Source organism: Artibeus jamaicensis, unplaced genomic scaffold (assembly GCF_021234435.1).
Source record: "Artibeus jamaicensis isolate MK-2021 breed Jamaican fruit bat unplaced genomic scaffold, CSHL_Jam_final contig_867, whole genome shotgun sequence".
Lineage (NCBI taxonomy): Eukaryota > Metazoa > Chordata > Mammalia > Chiroptera > Phyllostomidae > Artibeus > Artibeus jamaicensis.
In genome coordinates, this window is record NW_026521995.1 from 3292417 (window position 1) to 3309572 (window position 17156).

General features: G+C 38.0%; 1 protein-coding gene across 20 annotated transcripts in view; it reads left to right on the forward strand.

Moving 5' to 3' along the window:
• MLLT10 (MLLT10 histone lysine methyltransferase DOT1L cofactor) overlaps nt 1-17156 on the forward strand; it is a 250987-nt gene that overhangs the window by 211530 nt on the left and 22301 nt on the right. For all 20 annotated transcript variants that reach the window (XM_053654738.1, XM_053654736.1, XM_053654737.1 and 17 more), the window contains one exon: nt 6791-6969. In XM_053654738.1, coding sequence (XP_053510713.1) covers nt 6791-6969 — 179 coding nt within the window. The remainder of the gene's footprint in view (nt 1-6790; nt 6970-17156) is intronic.

A 17156-nucleotide genomic window follows, 5' to 3' on the forward strand; every position in this document is an offset into this window, starting at 1 on the left:
GAGGAGACCTCTTTCATCAATCTTGTTTGGGACTCTGTGCTTCCTGAACGTGCATGTCTATTTCCTTCACCAAATTAGGGAAGTTTTCTTTCATTATTTATTCAAAGAGATTTCCATTGTTTTACTCTTTCTCTTCTTGTTCTGGCACCCCTGTGATATAAACATTGAAATACTTGAAGTTGTCCCAGAGGCTGCTTGCACTGTCCTGGGTTTTTTTTGTTGTTTTTTTGGGTTTTGGTTTTTTTCTTGTTGTTCTGATTGGTTGTTTTTTTGTTTTCTTATGTGCTAAATTATCGACTTGATTCTCGGCTTTATCCAATCTACTGTTGTTTACCCATAAATTGTTCTTTATTTCAATTAGTGTATCCTTCATGTCTGACTCGATTGATCTTTTTTATGCTGCTGAGGTCTTCATAAGTTCCTTGAGCATCCCTATAGCCAGTGTTTTAAATTCTGCATCTGATAGATTGCGTATCTACATTTTATTTAGCACTTTTTCTGGAGTTTTGGTCTATTTTTTCATTTGGGCCATGTTTCTTTGTCTTTTTATTTTGGCAGCTTCCCTGTGTTTGTTTCTATGTAGAGCTGCTATGAGTCACCTGTGTTGGTAGTGTGGCCTAATGTAGTAGGTGTCCTGTAGGGTCCAGTTGTACAAGCCTCTCCTATCACCCAAGCTGGGTGCTTGAGGTATATCCTTCATGTGGGATGGGTGCACCCTCCTCTTGTGGTTGAGTATTGATTTGTTGCTGGCAGGTCAATGGGAGGGATTTTCCTGGGCCAGTCAGCTGCAAGGACTGGCCATGACTACTGACCTTCTACCTCTGTCTCTGTGGAAGATTGATTAGCTGTGCAGGGGCATTGTTGGTGATGCTCTGACATGGTATGTAGTGATCCACTGGGTGTGCTGGTCCTGGGGTTTCCTAGGTGGTGCAGGTCAAGGTCACCCCCCACTTGTGTTTTGCACTGGGCCAGTGTGCCTGAGTTATTAAACAATCTGAGATGGCTGCTGCTTGTGCTGGGCTTGGCGATTCCCACATGAAGCCCAACTGAATCTTGGCTGGCTGCTGCTAGTGCTGGGCCTGGGGTTACTTAGCAAGAGGTACGAGTGCTAGGAGCTCGCTGAGGCTGGCTGTTGCTTGTTTGAAAGTGTTTAGGAAGTTGTGAAGCATGAGCCAAGACCAGCTACTCATGTGGAAAAGTCAGAGTTAACAGCCTGGGTGGGCCTATAAATTGGGTGGGACAGAATTGGGATCTCCAGGGCAAGGCAGACAGTGTTAGGTTGATGAAATCTCAGATATGGCTCCAGCTTGCTGGCTCTGTGGATCTGGTGGGGGGGGGGGGCTCAGAAAGGGACAGTGGCCTCTGCCTGCCTTTCTGTGTGAGAAAAAACTGCCCCCCAGCTCGTGACTTGATGCCAGTCACTCGAGTTTCTCCCTGTATGCCACTGGTGTCTTTTAAGCTACTACTCTGGTGCTAGAGCTCAGAGTAAATCTCAGTAAGTCCATGTGTGGGTTCTTTAAGGGGAACTGCTTGGGGCTCCAGTAGTTTCTTCCACAGATTCAATCCCTGCTGGTTTTACAGCTGGATGTAATGGGGACTTACTTTGCTGGCACTGGAACCCTGGCCGTGGGTACTTGGTGAGGGGCTGGGACTCTGCTTCCGAGATATCCCTCCTGAATTTTTATCCACCACATGTGGATGTGGGATCAGCCCTTTCAGTGTCTCTGCCCCTCCTACCAGTGTGGATGGATGTGGTTTCTTTAATTCCATAGTTGTCACACTTCCATCAACTCAGTTCTAACGGTTCTGAGCAATGGTGGTTCTACCATATTTTGCTGTGTATAATACACATTTTTTGCCCAAATATTATAGGGGAAAATAAGGATGCACATTATACATGGGTAGTACCTGAAATACCTTGTATCTGTTCTTGTGTTCTGTAATTATTTTCACGTAAAATTTCTTATAATATGTACAAAAGTAAATGCTAAAATTCCTTTGTAATATAAAAAACAGGTATTTAAATATAAATAAATAGATAATTGAATAAAAAAATTAAGAGATTTTTTTTCTGAAAGTTTGGACCAAAAATGTGGGTGCACATTATACACAGAAAAATACGGCATATTTTATTTGTGTTTTTTTATGTGGTTGTATCTGGAGGTAAGCCATGTTTACCTATGCTGCTATCTTGACTGGAAATTCCACATTAATATTTTTTAAATCTTACAAAAACGAAAATTGAAAAACTGCCAGTAAGTTATCTGTCCCTTGCTTTCCACCTGCAGTACCATTATACTTATCTACCATTTGACCCCATTGAAAAAAATACCTAATGTTTAGAACTACCAAAAACAGGAAGAGAAAAAATTAATAAGGAAATGTTTCCCATCATAGTGGATTCTTAAGCATGTTCTCTATGTATGTGGCATGCTAGCTGGATATCTTATGGTATAATTATTGGTGTCTTTAAAAGGCCAACCAGATAGGCCTCACTTGCTTCTTTCAAAGCACTGATAACTACACTCTGGAAATGCAGATTTGTTTTAAAACCTGAGCAATTTTTTGCACAAGATGCTGAAAGGGAAGTTTGCAAATCCAGTTTCACAGAGTATCATGATACTAGGCCTGTAACACAAGGTTTCTTCACCCCTCCAGCAGAGGAAACACCTTGTGAGTGGCTTTGGTAGCCCATTGCTTCCTTAGTGCTTTACCACTGGTTGATTTGTGGATAGCTATATGGTGTAGAAAACTCCTTACGAACTGCCCCCTCACCCCCTTTCAGCTGGAGCTCAGAGAACTGCAAATGGCCCATTTTACTTTAGTTCTTTCAGCTTCTCTCTCTGTTATGTTAAATGAGAGTGATAGTTATCTCATTGGGCTATTATGCTAGTGACCTGTACATACTAGCCAAATACTGGATATTCTCATATTCTGGATATTGCTACTCCTGCTTTGGTGATCGGTATCACCACTCTCATGTCCATTTACTAGTGCTTAAGAATCATTCCTGAGTCTTCCCTTTTTTTTTATATATGTTTCAGGTCTAATTAGTTATCAGTCAAATAAACTTTGTCTCTGTAATGTCTCTTTACTGCTGTTACCTTAGTTTAACCCCTATTTTTGCTCATCAGTATTGTCACAGGTGGGCATAGGTAACCAGGTTCTTGGTGATTGGGACAAAGAATTAAACCGAACACCCAGAGTTTATAGCAGAGAACACGGGAGCAGGCCAACTCCGAGCAGGATTGACTTCATGGGCTGGAGGGACTCTATTCTTATAGGGTGGATCCTTCCTAGCTAGTTTTGGCGGGCTTTTACTGTGCGTGTACCAGTAGTTGTATTACTTTAAAGCTACTGCACATGTGGTCTTCCATGATTTTCCCAGACTGGCTGCCAGGGAAGGGGGTGCTACAATGTTATCTAGTTGACCCCCCCCTTCTCCTGTGGTCCCCCTGTACTAGGTTCGCCTTTCCTTTCACCAGAGAATTATAGCTCTCCATGTTACAGATTGGTGAAAAGGAAAGGAATTATTTATTTAAGTTATAGAGACTTAAGAGTAATGACTTAATGTCTTCATCAAAATCCCAAAGTTCCTTAAAACACCCACAAACACACACAGTTCTTCTTTCCCCCTTTGCCCAGTCCAAGGTACCGTATCTCAGGAAAAGAAATAGAAAGCTGAGTGGTGGTTCTCTGCTAAAGCTGCATGATGATCCTTCTCATGGCTGCAGGGATTAAGGGGTCCCCCGACTCTGGCCAAAGCCGCGTGGTTCTCTGTGCTAAAGCTACATGGTGATTCTCTCTCACGGGGCTGCAGGAGTCCACATTCTGGCCAAGAGTGCATGGTCCTCTCTTCAATGGCTGCGAAGTCTGCATTTAAATCCCAGAGCCAGTCTTCCTCTGCAGTCCCATTTCCGACCCGTCCCATAATCAGCTACACTTGCCAGGACTCCCATATCCTCCAGCTTTACTGGGCTGCCATAGTGATTCTGGGCAGGCATGGGCCCATGGCATGCAGCCAATCATCTCCACGCTCTCAATGGAGGCGCTGTAATAGAGGCTGGAAGTTGCCTCCCAGTTACATCTTGGGTGGAAGTCACTCCCTTCTCCCTGGCTCAAAGCCTGGCCACAGCTATTTAACATATCTGTGAAACCAGTTAAAGGTTATAGATACGTTAAATAATCATTCTAGAGGTTATTTTCAAACTGTTACTATGCAAAACAACTCAGTGGCCCTGCTCCATGTATCCCATCCCCCCAGCTCAGACTTGTGGGGGTGAGGACATCCCATATATTTAATATTTCCTGGATGCCCTGAGTTCTGGACCCCATTACAAATCCTTCTTTGGGGGCCCCCCTGGCTGCACCCTCCTACAGTATAATTGTAGCAACCCTTAATAGCTTATTTGGTCCTAATTTAAATATCCTCCCCAATCTAGTCTTTGCCTATGCCATTGATTTATGATTTGCTTAAACATCAATATGATCACACAAAGCTGTTTACAGTGCTTCAGTGGTTTCCTATTGTCTCTAATTTTTAAAAAAACTTTAAACTTTTAATGTTCTTCTTGATATACTTTCTGCTTTTTTTTTTTTTTTTGGTGGGGGGAGGCCTCATTTCTTGCATAACCTATTCAGATTGTAATTTTAAGTTCTTAGAATTTACCCTGCTATCTGTCTGTTGCAAGTTTCTTCCTCAAGCCACTCTTCGCCTCTGTGCTGTGTGTGGCTCCTTTGGAAATTAGCTTTAACACTCATCTCGTCCAGTAAGTTTTTTTGACCCTCCCACCGCCCCCCCCCCCTCCAGGTCCTGGAGAGATTCTCTTTTATTTGCACTCATAGCCCCCAGAGGATGTTTCTGTCACTCTTCACAGTCTTTTGTAATTGTATCTTTTTTTTCTGCTAAGCTTCTTGAAAGTGGAGACCACATATCTTGAATGGCTTTGTATCTCCAGGGTTTAGAATAATGTCTGGCAAACTGTGAGCTCTCAGATGTTTGTGTAATGGATGTATTTGTTGAATGAATAAATTATGTTTTTTTCTGGAGAAATTGTAGATATCTTAGAAGCCTCATTTATAGTTGTAAGGCCTTTATGATGTCCCAATTCTTTTATTCCCCTGGTTTGAATATTATAGGTGCTTTTATTTATTATGAATCAATAATATTTATGTTCTTTAGAACAAAGTAAATTATATTGTTGATATAATAACTTGCTGTCTTCGAGGGCTGTAGTTTCTCAAAAGGTTTTTTTTTCTTTTAACTGCAGCCCACTTGTGCTAATTTTTTTCTGCTTTTCTCTAGTTACAGTGTCAGGTTCTTAGGATCTTATTTCTTCCTACCCTCCCAAGAGTCTTAGTTATGACAGGATCTGTCAGCTTCCACACTATGGACATTGTGGACAAGATAATTCTTAGTAGTGTGGAGTTGTCCTGGGCATTCTAACATGTTTAGCAATATCCATTGCCTCTCCCTACTAAGTTTCAGTAGTACTCCCTAGTTTTGACAACCAGGAATGTGTCCACACATTGTCAGATGTCTTCTGGAGCAAAATCACCCGTGGTTGAAAACTCGACTGAGTTATATAGATAATTCTTTCTCTAAACTTAATCCACAAAGAACCTCTCTCTTTCTGTGGGCTTTTTGTTACCAACATAGGCCCATGATCTCCCATCTTTAAAAAAAATAAGCAAAAAACACCTCTTTTCCATTAAATCCTTTTCTTTGTCTTTTTCTCATTTTCCCTCTCCATCCCCTTCCCATCCACAGTTTTAGAATGATTTGCTTCCAACTCTCTCATTTCTCCCTTTCTTTCTAGCTGTTACCATGTTGCCACTGTGTTCTTTGTTCCTTGAAGAGAATGTTACCACCATCTAGTAGTAGACATCCGTGATTCTCTCTTATTCCTCTGTCCCCCTCCAGTACCCACACTTGTACACCCTATTTAGTTATTCATAAAGTCCTTTCTAGTCTACCTCCTGAATTCCCTAGAATCTACCTATGTTCATTATTCCCATAGCTGTGTCCTGCAATGTCATCAGCCTCTTTATTGGTCTCCAAACCCCAAGTCTAGTCCTACTCTACTTTATTTCCTACATTGTAGTGTAGGTGACCTTTTTAAAATATAAGTATTTTCCCATTTCAATTCTTCTCAATCATGAGTTCTGGGGCCCTAGTTTGTGTGTGAAAGGCTAACCTGGTGCTTTTTTTTTTCCTTTTTAAGATTTTATTTATTTATTTTTAGAGGGGAAGGGAAGGAGAGAGGGAGAGAAATATCAATGTATGGTTGCTTCTAGTTCATCCCCTGCTGGGAACTGGCCCCTGCTGGGAACTGGCCTGCAACCCAGGCATGTGCCCTGACTGTGAATTGAACCCTGGTTGTTTGGTTCGCAGGCCCGCGCTCAATCCACTGAGCTACACCAGCCAGGGCTAACCTGGTGCTTTTTATGCAGCTCCAATTGCTTTATTTTTCTACTTAAGAAACATTTCATCGTTCTTAGGAATTTCTGAAACCTTTCTCATTATTTTTACAAAGCACTTCCCGATGTGATCCCTGTCCATTAGCAAAGCCATTTTTGATATATAAAGAAACAGATTCTTTTAGAAAGTGTTTTATGAAAAATCAGTATTTATTCAGTTAGTTACTGGTACTTTTTTTTTTAACCATCACCAATAAACTTTGTCACTGGGAGGGGGGATCAGGAGAAAATGTGAGTATTCTAACATACTGATTGATGTGTTGTGTCTGACAAGTTTGATAGCTAAGTTATACAATTTCTTTTCTTTCAGGTATTTATAACAACAGTGACGTCGCAGTGTCCTTTCCCAGCGCGGTGTCTGGCTCAGGGTCTAGCACTCCTGTTTCCAGTTCTCATTTACCTCAGCAGTCTTCTGGGCACTTGCAGCAAGTGGGAGCTCTGTCCCCATCAGCGGCATCATCTGCAACCCCTGCTGTTGCGACAACTCAGGTACATTATAAAGTAACATGAAGATGGGTTATCAGTTTTCAAAGTGAGCTTGATTGAAGGACAGAGAAATGAAATAGTGCTTCCTATAGGAATTTATAAAATATCTCTATTTGTATTGACATGTTAGTGGAAGTCATAGACATTTTTACATGATAATCACAAGAGAAGACAAAGGAAGGTGTTGGCACCAACTGATCATTTTACATTTCTGAGTTTCTGAATTTTTTCTAACACTGTAAAATACTCATTTGGGGGCAGCTTTTATTCTTTTTATCAATAAAAGTTAGACTTTTTAAAACAACTGCGAACCAATTTTGGAGTTGTGGTTTTAAAATTTTATTTTATAATTTCAAAGACCACAAAAATAATGTTTGAATATCTGCTAAATTTTTATAATCCAGTGTAGGAGAAAATAGAATAAAGAGTTAATTAATGATCCCTTTAAGTACAATATGGCTTTCTTCCTAGTGAGAGAGAAGGGGAATGTTCCTAAACATTGTAAATAATGGTGACTGTGTGGTTGGTTTTGCATTTTTTTATCCTTTTCCTCCACTTTAGATGTGTAATTGGATAGGTGACCTAGTCTATAGGAATGCGTTAAGCAAGAGTGAAATTAGAAAAATCATGATCTTGAAATACATAAAAAGGACAATAAATGGGCAAAGCTGTGCACACACATACACACAGTCCTACTGCAGCCCACCCCTACCCCCACATTTCCCTAAAGGTAATAATTTAAAATTCCTAAAGTACCCATTTTTAAATTTATTTGGAACTTTGGATATTTTTATTTTTACTTTATTCAAAGGTCTAGTAGTGTGTTAACATTTTGAGAAAATTATAACAGTGATAAATGTCTAATTACAAATAACTAGTTAAGTAGTTATTTGTAAGTTGCTGTACACTTATGCTTTATATATATATTCATAATTTCTATTGTACAGGCCTTTAGAATGTATTCACTTTTCCAGTATTTTTCTAAACTGTAGATCAAAGCACAGCATTGTTAGTTTTAAAGTATGTAATGGTACAGTATAAACAGTCATCATTATAATTACATTAAGTATTAGGATAAACAACAGATAATTCAGAACAGAAAATCAGTGGCCTGATTAGTGATATTATCTTTCAAAATGAAAGTTAACTATTTGGTGAACCTCTCAACCTAGATAAAGGGAGTTCGGCCAGTTTAGGAAGAGTTCTTCTTTAGCTTATTTGACTAAACTGAGTGCATAACCATAATAATAGAGGCTTGGGGTTTGAGGGGGTGAAAGGATAAATAGTTTTACCTGTTTTTATTTTATCTCTTAATTTTAATTAAGTGTAGCCATATGCATTGATAGCTTTATATTTGTGGACAAAAGTCTCACCAGAGCATTTCCAATGCACATTTTTCTTTTCTTTCTTTATAAAAGTCTGTTTTAATTACTCTCTGGTTAATTCTAGGCTGATTTAAGCAAAAATCTCATTTCTTCTCATTCATTATGTTTGTGGTTTTAGGGGTTGGCGTTAGGGAGGTTGATGGGGGGAAGTGGTGGTAAAGAGAAATTTTATAGCTAGAGGGAAAATTCCACTCAACAGATGACTCAACTAAAGAACAAAGAAATCATAGTTGCAAGTAATCCAGGATTCAGTCCAATTAAAATCTTTATGGTTTATCCTCTTTCCATGTTTCAGTAAGATGAGTCATTTATAAATACGATCATCCAGTTAGACTTAAATGCTGCATGCTGAGACAACTGCATCTGTGTTTCTGTCCAGCAGTAAAGGCTTTCTGCCTTCAAGCTGGAGCTTATTTAGCCCAGCTTATCTAGTGCTGCTGTAGCAACCATCAGTCTCCAGGCAACTGAGGCACATTGACCTCTCAATTTAACTGAGAGCAGAGCAGCTTCAATTTAGCTGCCTGAGACAATAGTATTGGTATTGAATGTGCAAAAACTGAATTTTTTAAGGGCAGTGTACAAGGGAAAGGATACAAAAATGTTTAGAATAAGTTGAATATATACATAGAACTCTTAAAATTGTGATGCACCTGGTAATTGAATTTTCTTCTCAAAATGGCAAAAGTTTATTTCTGGTTTAACTTTCATGTAGGCCTAGCTTATTTTCTAATCTGTTTAGATAATCACATCTAGCATTTTATTTAGGGTTCCTTTATAGGTAGTTGATTTAAAACTAAGAGAACAATGATATAAGGTAAATTCAAATGATTGATATTAAAAAGTAATTATAGATATCTTTTTACAATTATTAAGAAAGCCATCACTCACTAGCAAGCAAATATTTTTAAAATATATAAATCAGAGAATAGAAACATTAAATTTGAATAATGTTTTGCGCCCTCACCTTCCTCTAAAAAAATGTAATGAAAGTAATAGTTTTTGGTGACTAGATTGGTGTCTGCAGGATAAAAATCTAGAGGTCATTCTTGATCTTTCTGAATTTGGTTTTAAGTAAGAGAGATAGGTCTCTTTTTTGGATTATTTGCTGTCTTAAGAATTGTTTCCTACAAAGTAGTCAAGTAGGTAAGATTAGAAAGCTAATAGAAATTAAAACTGGGAATAGATTTGTTTCTTTAATTTGAAAAAACCTTAGGGGATGTTTGTAAAATTTTGTGTTAAGAGGGTAGGGAGGGAGAGTGTGATGCTTAGCAGTTCTAATTTGGAAAAATCTTTGTTTTTCAAGATTTTACTTATTTATTTATAGAGAGAGGGGAAGGGAGGGAGAAAGAGTGGGGAGAAACATCAATGTGTGATTGCCTCTTAGGTTCATAGGCCAGCGCTCAATCCACTGAACCACACCAGCCAAGGCTGAAAAAATCTTTTTAAAATGTTGGATAACTAAGCTTTATTTTTTTCAATGTTAGATCATTATGTTTTATTTGATATACTTGTTTTTAGAATAATTATTCTTTCATAGGTATCAGCAATATAGTTATAGTTTGTATACATTAATGGAAGATATTAATGGTGTCCATGTGATTGTTTTTTTAAACCATGTGCTGTGTCCTCGTTGCATCATGATTACAGGTATAAATTAGTTTCTGTAGGTGTGCCATTAATTTTCCATTTTGCTTTCAAATTCCCCTGTTTCCTAGTTCTACATTCATTCTCTTCAGTCTTTGGGAGGATTGAAGTGCTTTTGCTTTAAGGGTGATTCCTTTAAGAGAAGAATTTAAGGCTGAATATAAAGAAAAAATGTATTCTAATATATTCTGCATTCTTTTGGATACAAGTCTTCATGTAGATAATCATGGTTCATTATTTACTCTTATGGCTAAAAAATGATACAGATTTAAATTAAGGAACTTCCAAGGTTGATGTAATATTTAGTAAATGAAAATACTTCAGTATTTTAAAGGTACATACAATTTACTGAGTAATGTTTTGCACATTTCTGTGGGACTTTCGCTTCAATCAGCTTTGAATATTTTGTGTTTCAGGTGCATAACTTTGGGTGTGTGTGTGTGTGTTTGTGTGTTGGGGAGTTGTTGTGGACATAGTCCTTGATTTTCTTTCAAATGATGTCTGATATGACACTTTCATTCTATTTGAGAAAATGGTTCAGCTTCCCAGGCAAATTTACCTGGTTTGATTGGTCAGAATGAAAGTCTCAATAAATAATTTTATAATGACATAATTTTAAGGAAGTTAACAGTGAATCAGAAATCCTGGGTCCCAGGAGCTTTGCTACTCACTCGTATAATCATGGACAGGTCTTTTAAGTTTGTGGGCATCATTTTTTTCATACACAAAATGAAAACTTTAAATATCTGTTTTACCTGCTATATATGTATGTTATGAAGTTCAAATGATAAGTGCTTTGTAGACCATAATACACTTTGGAATTAATGGTTATTACACTGATGTTATAATTAGAGGGTGTCATTAATTTCGGTTATTACAGAAATAGCCTGATTACCAGTGAGAAATACTGTACTTTGCTAAAAATAATATTAAAATTTTATTTAAAAACTCATAATTCCATGTTAACAGATATATGAATTTCAACTATTTTAGGTTCAGCTATTGACTAATGTCTTTTTCATTTCTTAAATTATTTCAGTAGCCATTATAATACCAGGGACTTAATTTCCCCCCCAAAGATAGGTGGTATATTGACTAGGTATTAACCAATTAGTAAGCCTTAGAATTGGTTGGCTATTCCATGTAGTCCTGTTGTCTAGTCATGAATGTTCATTGATGGTTTAACTACAATTTAATCCCTCCCACTACTTTATTAGGAACTCAATTGTAGGGCATTTCAGCATTAGCCTAAACAATGGTTTTGAATACGTTAAGCTCCTAACAATTAGAGAGCAGTTTGGGGCATTGAATAATGTGGAATGATGCAATTGAACCTGACAGCTTCAACAGTCAGCCTACTCATGGGACCTGAAAGTTGTTCACACTTGGTTTCATCTCTCATCAGATGCTGAGTATTAAAGCCTTACTAGTGGGTAGCTGACTTGGAAATGGGGTCTGTTATCAGAATACATTTCATAGTATAAAGTTTGAATTGAGTTAGAAAATATATAAAACTTGTTTTTCCTGTTTTCCCCAGTTTTTCCTGGAAGCTTTCCTAGTCAAACAAGTTACGTGCAGATTGAAAAAATACATATAGTAATTGCCATCAAAATATTTGGATCCTTACATTATATTCTTAGTATTGCTATGTGATTATACAGGGATGGGAAAAAGTAAGTTGATAATAATACAATATTAGTAAATAATAATACAAAAATATACTGTTTCAAGTACTCCCACCTGTAAGCCTGCTTTTCCCACCTCTTTATCTGAATTAAGGTATCATTGCATAATGAGACATTTACACCTTCTAATTTTTCTTAGGTAAATTGATCTTTGAAGTATAGCCATGTTATCATAATAGAATTGATAGATTATTTATATGCTCTAAAAACATTAATGGCAAAGATGGAAACCATAATAATTTATGAAAATAACTTTTTGAACAAAAGGCTAAAATTTGAGTGTTTACCATGTGCCAAGCACATGTTTAAGCCCTTATATTCACTCAGCTAGTTCTCACAATATTCTTGTGAGGTATAGGTACTATTACCTCCATTTTTACAGATTGAAGACAGAGATATAGTACCTTGCCCATAATGAGACAGCTTGGTTTATGGCAGATACATTGGTAATAAAACGTTTTTCTTTTAATAGTATATAGGAAATAGAAAAAAATTTTAAATACTTTATTATTTATTTGTTTGTTTGTTTGTTTTAGAGAGAGGGGAAGGGAAGGAGAAAAGTGGGAGAGAAACATCAGTGTGTGGTTGCTTCTCATGTGTCCCCTACTGGGAACCTGGCCTGCAATCCAGGCATGTGCCCTGACTGGGAATCAAACCGGCAACACTTTGCTTCACAGGCCCGTGCTCAATCCACTGAACTACATCAGCCAGGGCCTGAAATAGAAATCCCCATTAATATCAAAGTCCTTTAGGATACCCACAGCGCTTCCTTCCCCCCTGCCCTAATTCGGGGTACTGTATCTCAGGAAAAGAGCATACATCCGTGTTTGCAGGCCACTGGCCCCATCAGGTGTGTCACCATCCAGGCAGGATCTATAATTAGTCCAAAGTCATATGGCACCTTCTCATGGTCCACTGGCAAGAGTTCTTTGTACCCATTTTCCTAGGCAAAGTCTCTCCTGCTTTCCAGGCCATGCAGCAAAGGGGAGCACCCCAAAGCCTCATGGGCCTCTTCTACCAGAGCTGCAGGAGTCAGCACTCTGACCAAAAGCATGTGGCTTTCTTCTTCACATGGCTGAGGGATCCCCACTCCACTAAAACTGCATGCTTCTCCCTTTCACCTGGGCAAGAGGGGGTCCTAACTCTGCCCAAAACCGCATGGCTCTCTTTTCTGGCTGCCGCGCGTCTGCATTTAAATCCCCGTGCCAGTCGTACTTTGCAGCCCCATTTCCGACTCCTCTTACAATCATTTACACCTGCCAGGACTCCCATACCTTCCCAGCTCTACTGGGCTGCCGTGGTGAGTCTTGACAAGTGTGGCCCCATGGCGTGGAGCCAGTCAACTCCAAGCTCTCAAGCAGGCGCTGTAACTCAGGACCAGCCCCCAGTTACATCCTTGGTAGAAGCCACTCCCTTCTCCCTGGCTCAAAGCATGGCCACAGCTATTTAACTTATCTATGAAACCAGTTAAAGGTTATAGATATGTCAAATGACCATTCCGGAGTTTAGCTGCAAAACTGTTGCTATGCAAAACAGCTCTCAATGGCCCTGCTCCATTTGTCCCTTTCCCCAGCTGACACTGGGGGAGGGGAGGTGGGGGTGAGGACATCTTAATATTTCCTGGACACCCTGAGCTCTGGACCCCATCCCAAATCCTTTTCTGGGACCCCCCTCTCAGGCGCCCTGTTACAGTTTGAAGCCTCATATCTACCTCTGGATGATATATTGCTATGGTAGTTTCTAAAGGTGAAATTTTTACTGTAGGTCCTATTCTTTCCAACCCAAATTTTCTTATTTCTTTTCTAGTTTTTGACCTTTACCAGTATCGATGGGGAGGGGTAAATCTCCTAAAACAGTACCTACTTTTAAGTCTGATGTTTACATAATTGAGCAGACTTAGCCTGACTTTTTTCTTCCACAGCTAATTCCTTTAGAATCAGCTGAGCCCTGGCTGGTATGGCTCATTGGTTGGTCGGAGCATCATCCTGTACACCAAAAGGTTGCGGGTTCAATTCCCAATCAGGGTTCACACCAGCATTGTGGTTTCAGTCCCTGTTTGGGGAGTGTATGAGACATAGTCAGTCAGTGTTTCTCACATCGGTGTTTCTCTCTCCCTCCTCTTCCTTTCTAAGTTCAATAAACATTTTTTAAAAATTGTAATGAGCCGAATGCCTAGGAATTTGGTTTTTACTTCTGTGAGAGCTCTTTTAAAACTTCTCAGTGATCATTTCATGTAAGAGGTAAACTGTTAACAGGGACATTTCAAGCTGAAATACAATTTTCATCTTGTTAATATTTTTGTATAGTATGTCAGTCTACTTAGGAAACACTAAATTTCTTAGATTTGGTTTGATTGTGCATACTGCCTTGGTAGACTCACATACCTTCCTAGGTGTTTAACATAGTAAGTTATTCTAGATTCACTTAGGGTATTCTTTGACTCAGGTACCTAACATATTTTATTTAAAAGTAACTTAGATTTTCCTCAATAATTATTTAGTTTATTCTTGCTCTGCTTGTCTTTGGGTCCCTCTTGTAAAATAATTGTACTTGTTTTAATGACACTTTTACAAGAGTGTTATTAGAGAAAGTGTAAGATAGTAACATCCTGAATGAAGTGGTTCCTTTCAACTATTAATCTTGGGAAGCGAACAAAAAAACCTTTCCAAGATAACATATATAAGAAGTTAAAGAAAAAATTTATTATGACAATGTGAATTTATAATTTCAAAATGTGAATCTAAGTACCTAGTTTGTTTTTAATCATATTTTTTTTTGTAATTTACTTTGAAATACTTTGGATGTATAGAAACTTTTCAAAAACAGTGCAGATGCACTCACATATTGTGGATACCCTTCACTCAGTGTTAACAACTCATATTTTATAGTGCAAGTAGACCCAAGGAGGATATCTGTCCACAATAGCCATTTTCCTTACCTGGTCAAGATAGAATTGAAATGTCATAAGGTAGGTACTTCCCTCTAAAAAGAATTGCCAGTCGTTATACTAGGTCTTCTGAAGCAGACTTATGGTACATTAATAATTTGCTTTCAATTTACTTTTAAAACCCATGTCCAAAGTATGCAGTGGAGAAGTGTGTGTATATCATTTCTTTACTCTTTGTTCTAGATTTCTTTTATATAAAAACTTTCAGTGCTCTTTATGCTTGATAACCACTGTTGCTTTAGTTTTACATGGACGTCCTTCCACCCCTCTATATCTTAGTGCTTTCACTTATTAATGACAACAAAGGTTTTTGATCCTACCGATTGCCAGGCATTATGTGTGTACTCGTCTTAGTAAGGGGTCTTTCTTTTCCCTGCTGTCTCACTTATCCTCTTTCACTGATACTAAGTCGTGTGGGATCTTTTCACTAAAATGTTAGAGATTTCTTGGCTCTACCTACAGTGCCAGCAGTTACCAAGAGTTCCCAGAATTAACCATTCAAATCATTGTTTCAGAAGTATTGACTAAGCAATGTCAGACATTTGTGGTTACTTATGTTACCACTTAAAATGATGGTAATGAAATAGAGTTTTAACATAGGGTGGTTTAGTTGTTTTACTATACCACAAAATTTTACCTTGTAAAATTAATAAGTTCTTTTAATCTCTTGAAAGTTTCTCATTTAGATAAATGCAGTAATTTTTTAAAAAACAAACAACCACAAGATAATTTTTACCCATTCAGAAAAGTTTGGGATATTGGTCATTTAGGATAATGAAGAATGCATTCCCATTTTAGTTTATTGTTTTATTAATTTACTTTTTCCCGCCATCTTTATAAAATACGTACTTTTCTGCTTTGGAATTAGGCTAAAGATAAAGATGGTTTATCTTCTTCCTGATGATAGTCATTATGCACATGTTATTGTGCTATTTTGATCTTTTACTGTAGTGAGCCCAGTATGTGATATGGAAACTAAGATAATCTGTAGACAACATCAAGAAATTTGGTTCCATATAAATTTTTGAAATATTTGTTCTAGTTTTGTGAAATATGTCATTGGGATTTTGATAGGAATTGCATTGAATCTGTAGATTGCTTTGGGTAGTATGGACATTTTAATGTTAATTCTTCCTGTCCATGAACACAGTATGTACTTCCACATATTTGTATCTTCTTCTCTTTCTTTCTTCAGTATCTTATAATTTTCTGAGTACAGGTCTCTTACATCCTTGGTTCAGTTTGTTCCTAGGTAATTTACTTGTTTTTGAAGCAGTTGTTAATGGGATTGTTTTCTTAATTTCTCTTCGTATTCCTTATTGGCATATCAAAATAGCACTTCTCCAAAGAGACATACAGATGGCCAATAGACACATGAAAAGATGCTCAGTGTCACTAATCATCAGAAGAATTCGAATAAAAATCACGAGATAAAATCTCACACCTGTCAGAATGGCTGTTATCAATAAATCTACAAACAAATGCTGACAAGGATGTGGAGAAAGGGGAGCCCTTCTGCACTGTTGATGAGATGCAGACTGGTGCAGCCAAAGCAGTGTGGAGATACCTCAGAAAATTAAAAATGGGTCTATCTTTTGACCCAACGGTCCCACTGCTGGGGAACATATCTGAAGGAACCCAAAACACTAATATGAACAAACATAAGCACCCGCATGTCTATGTTCATGCAGCACTATTTGCAATTGCCAAAATATGGAAGCTGCCAAGTGTCCATCAGTAGATGAGTAGATAAAACAACTATGGGACACTTACACAGTGGAGTTATACCTGGCTGGTAAGAATGAAGAAAATTTTACCCTTTAGAACAGTACGGCTAGACCTGGAGAACATTGTGCTAAGTGAGATAAGCCAGTTAAAGATAAATATCATATGAATTCACTCATATATGGAATCTAATGAACAAGCTGAACTAACAGGCAAAGTAGACTCATAGATGGAGAACAGATGACAGCTCATGGGGATGGTTAGTGAGTGAAGGGATTGAGCAAAAAGGAAAAAGGACTCGTGAACATGAATGAGTGTAGTGATTGCTGGGGGGAGAGGGGTATAAGGGGACTAAATGGTAATGGAAAGATATAATAAGGATTAAATTTAAAATAAGAGAAAAAATGAAATTTGTGGCTAATAAGGGTAAATATAATGCCCTTGGCAGAAGGAACCCTTCTTGAAAAGGGGTATATCTGATTAGAGTAGGATCTTTGGATTCTTATCAGGAGACTAAGGCAGCTCATAAAACTGATAATTGGAACTAAATAGGTAGTCCAACTGGTGTAATGTTCTGCTTCAGCCAAGAGCTGACTGCATGAAGAAGAATCAAAAGGATAAAATGCAGATGCTGAGGCATCTAGATGTCCGTGTTCTTTGAACATCACCCCACCACACTCTGTAATATGTTTTTTCTTGCTCATATTTCTTTCCTCTCTTGCTGTCAGCTGTTACTTCTAGCTGCCAATAAACTGTCTCAAGATACTACTTTTTCTTCCTCTTTCTAATTAATTTTCCATTTCC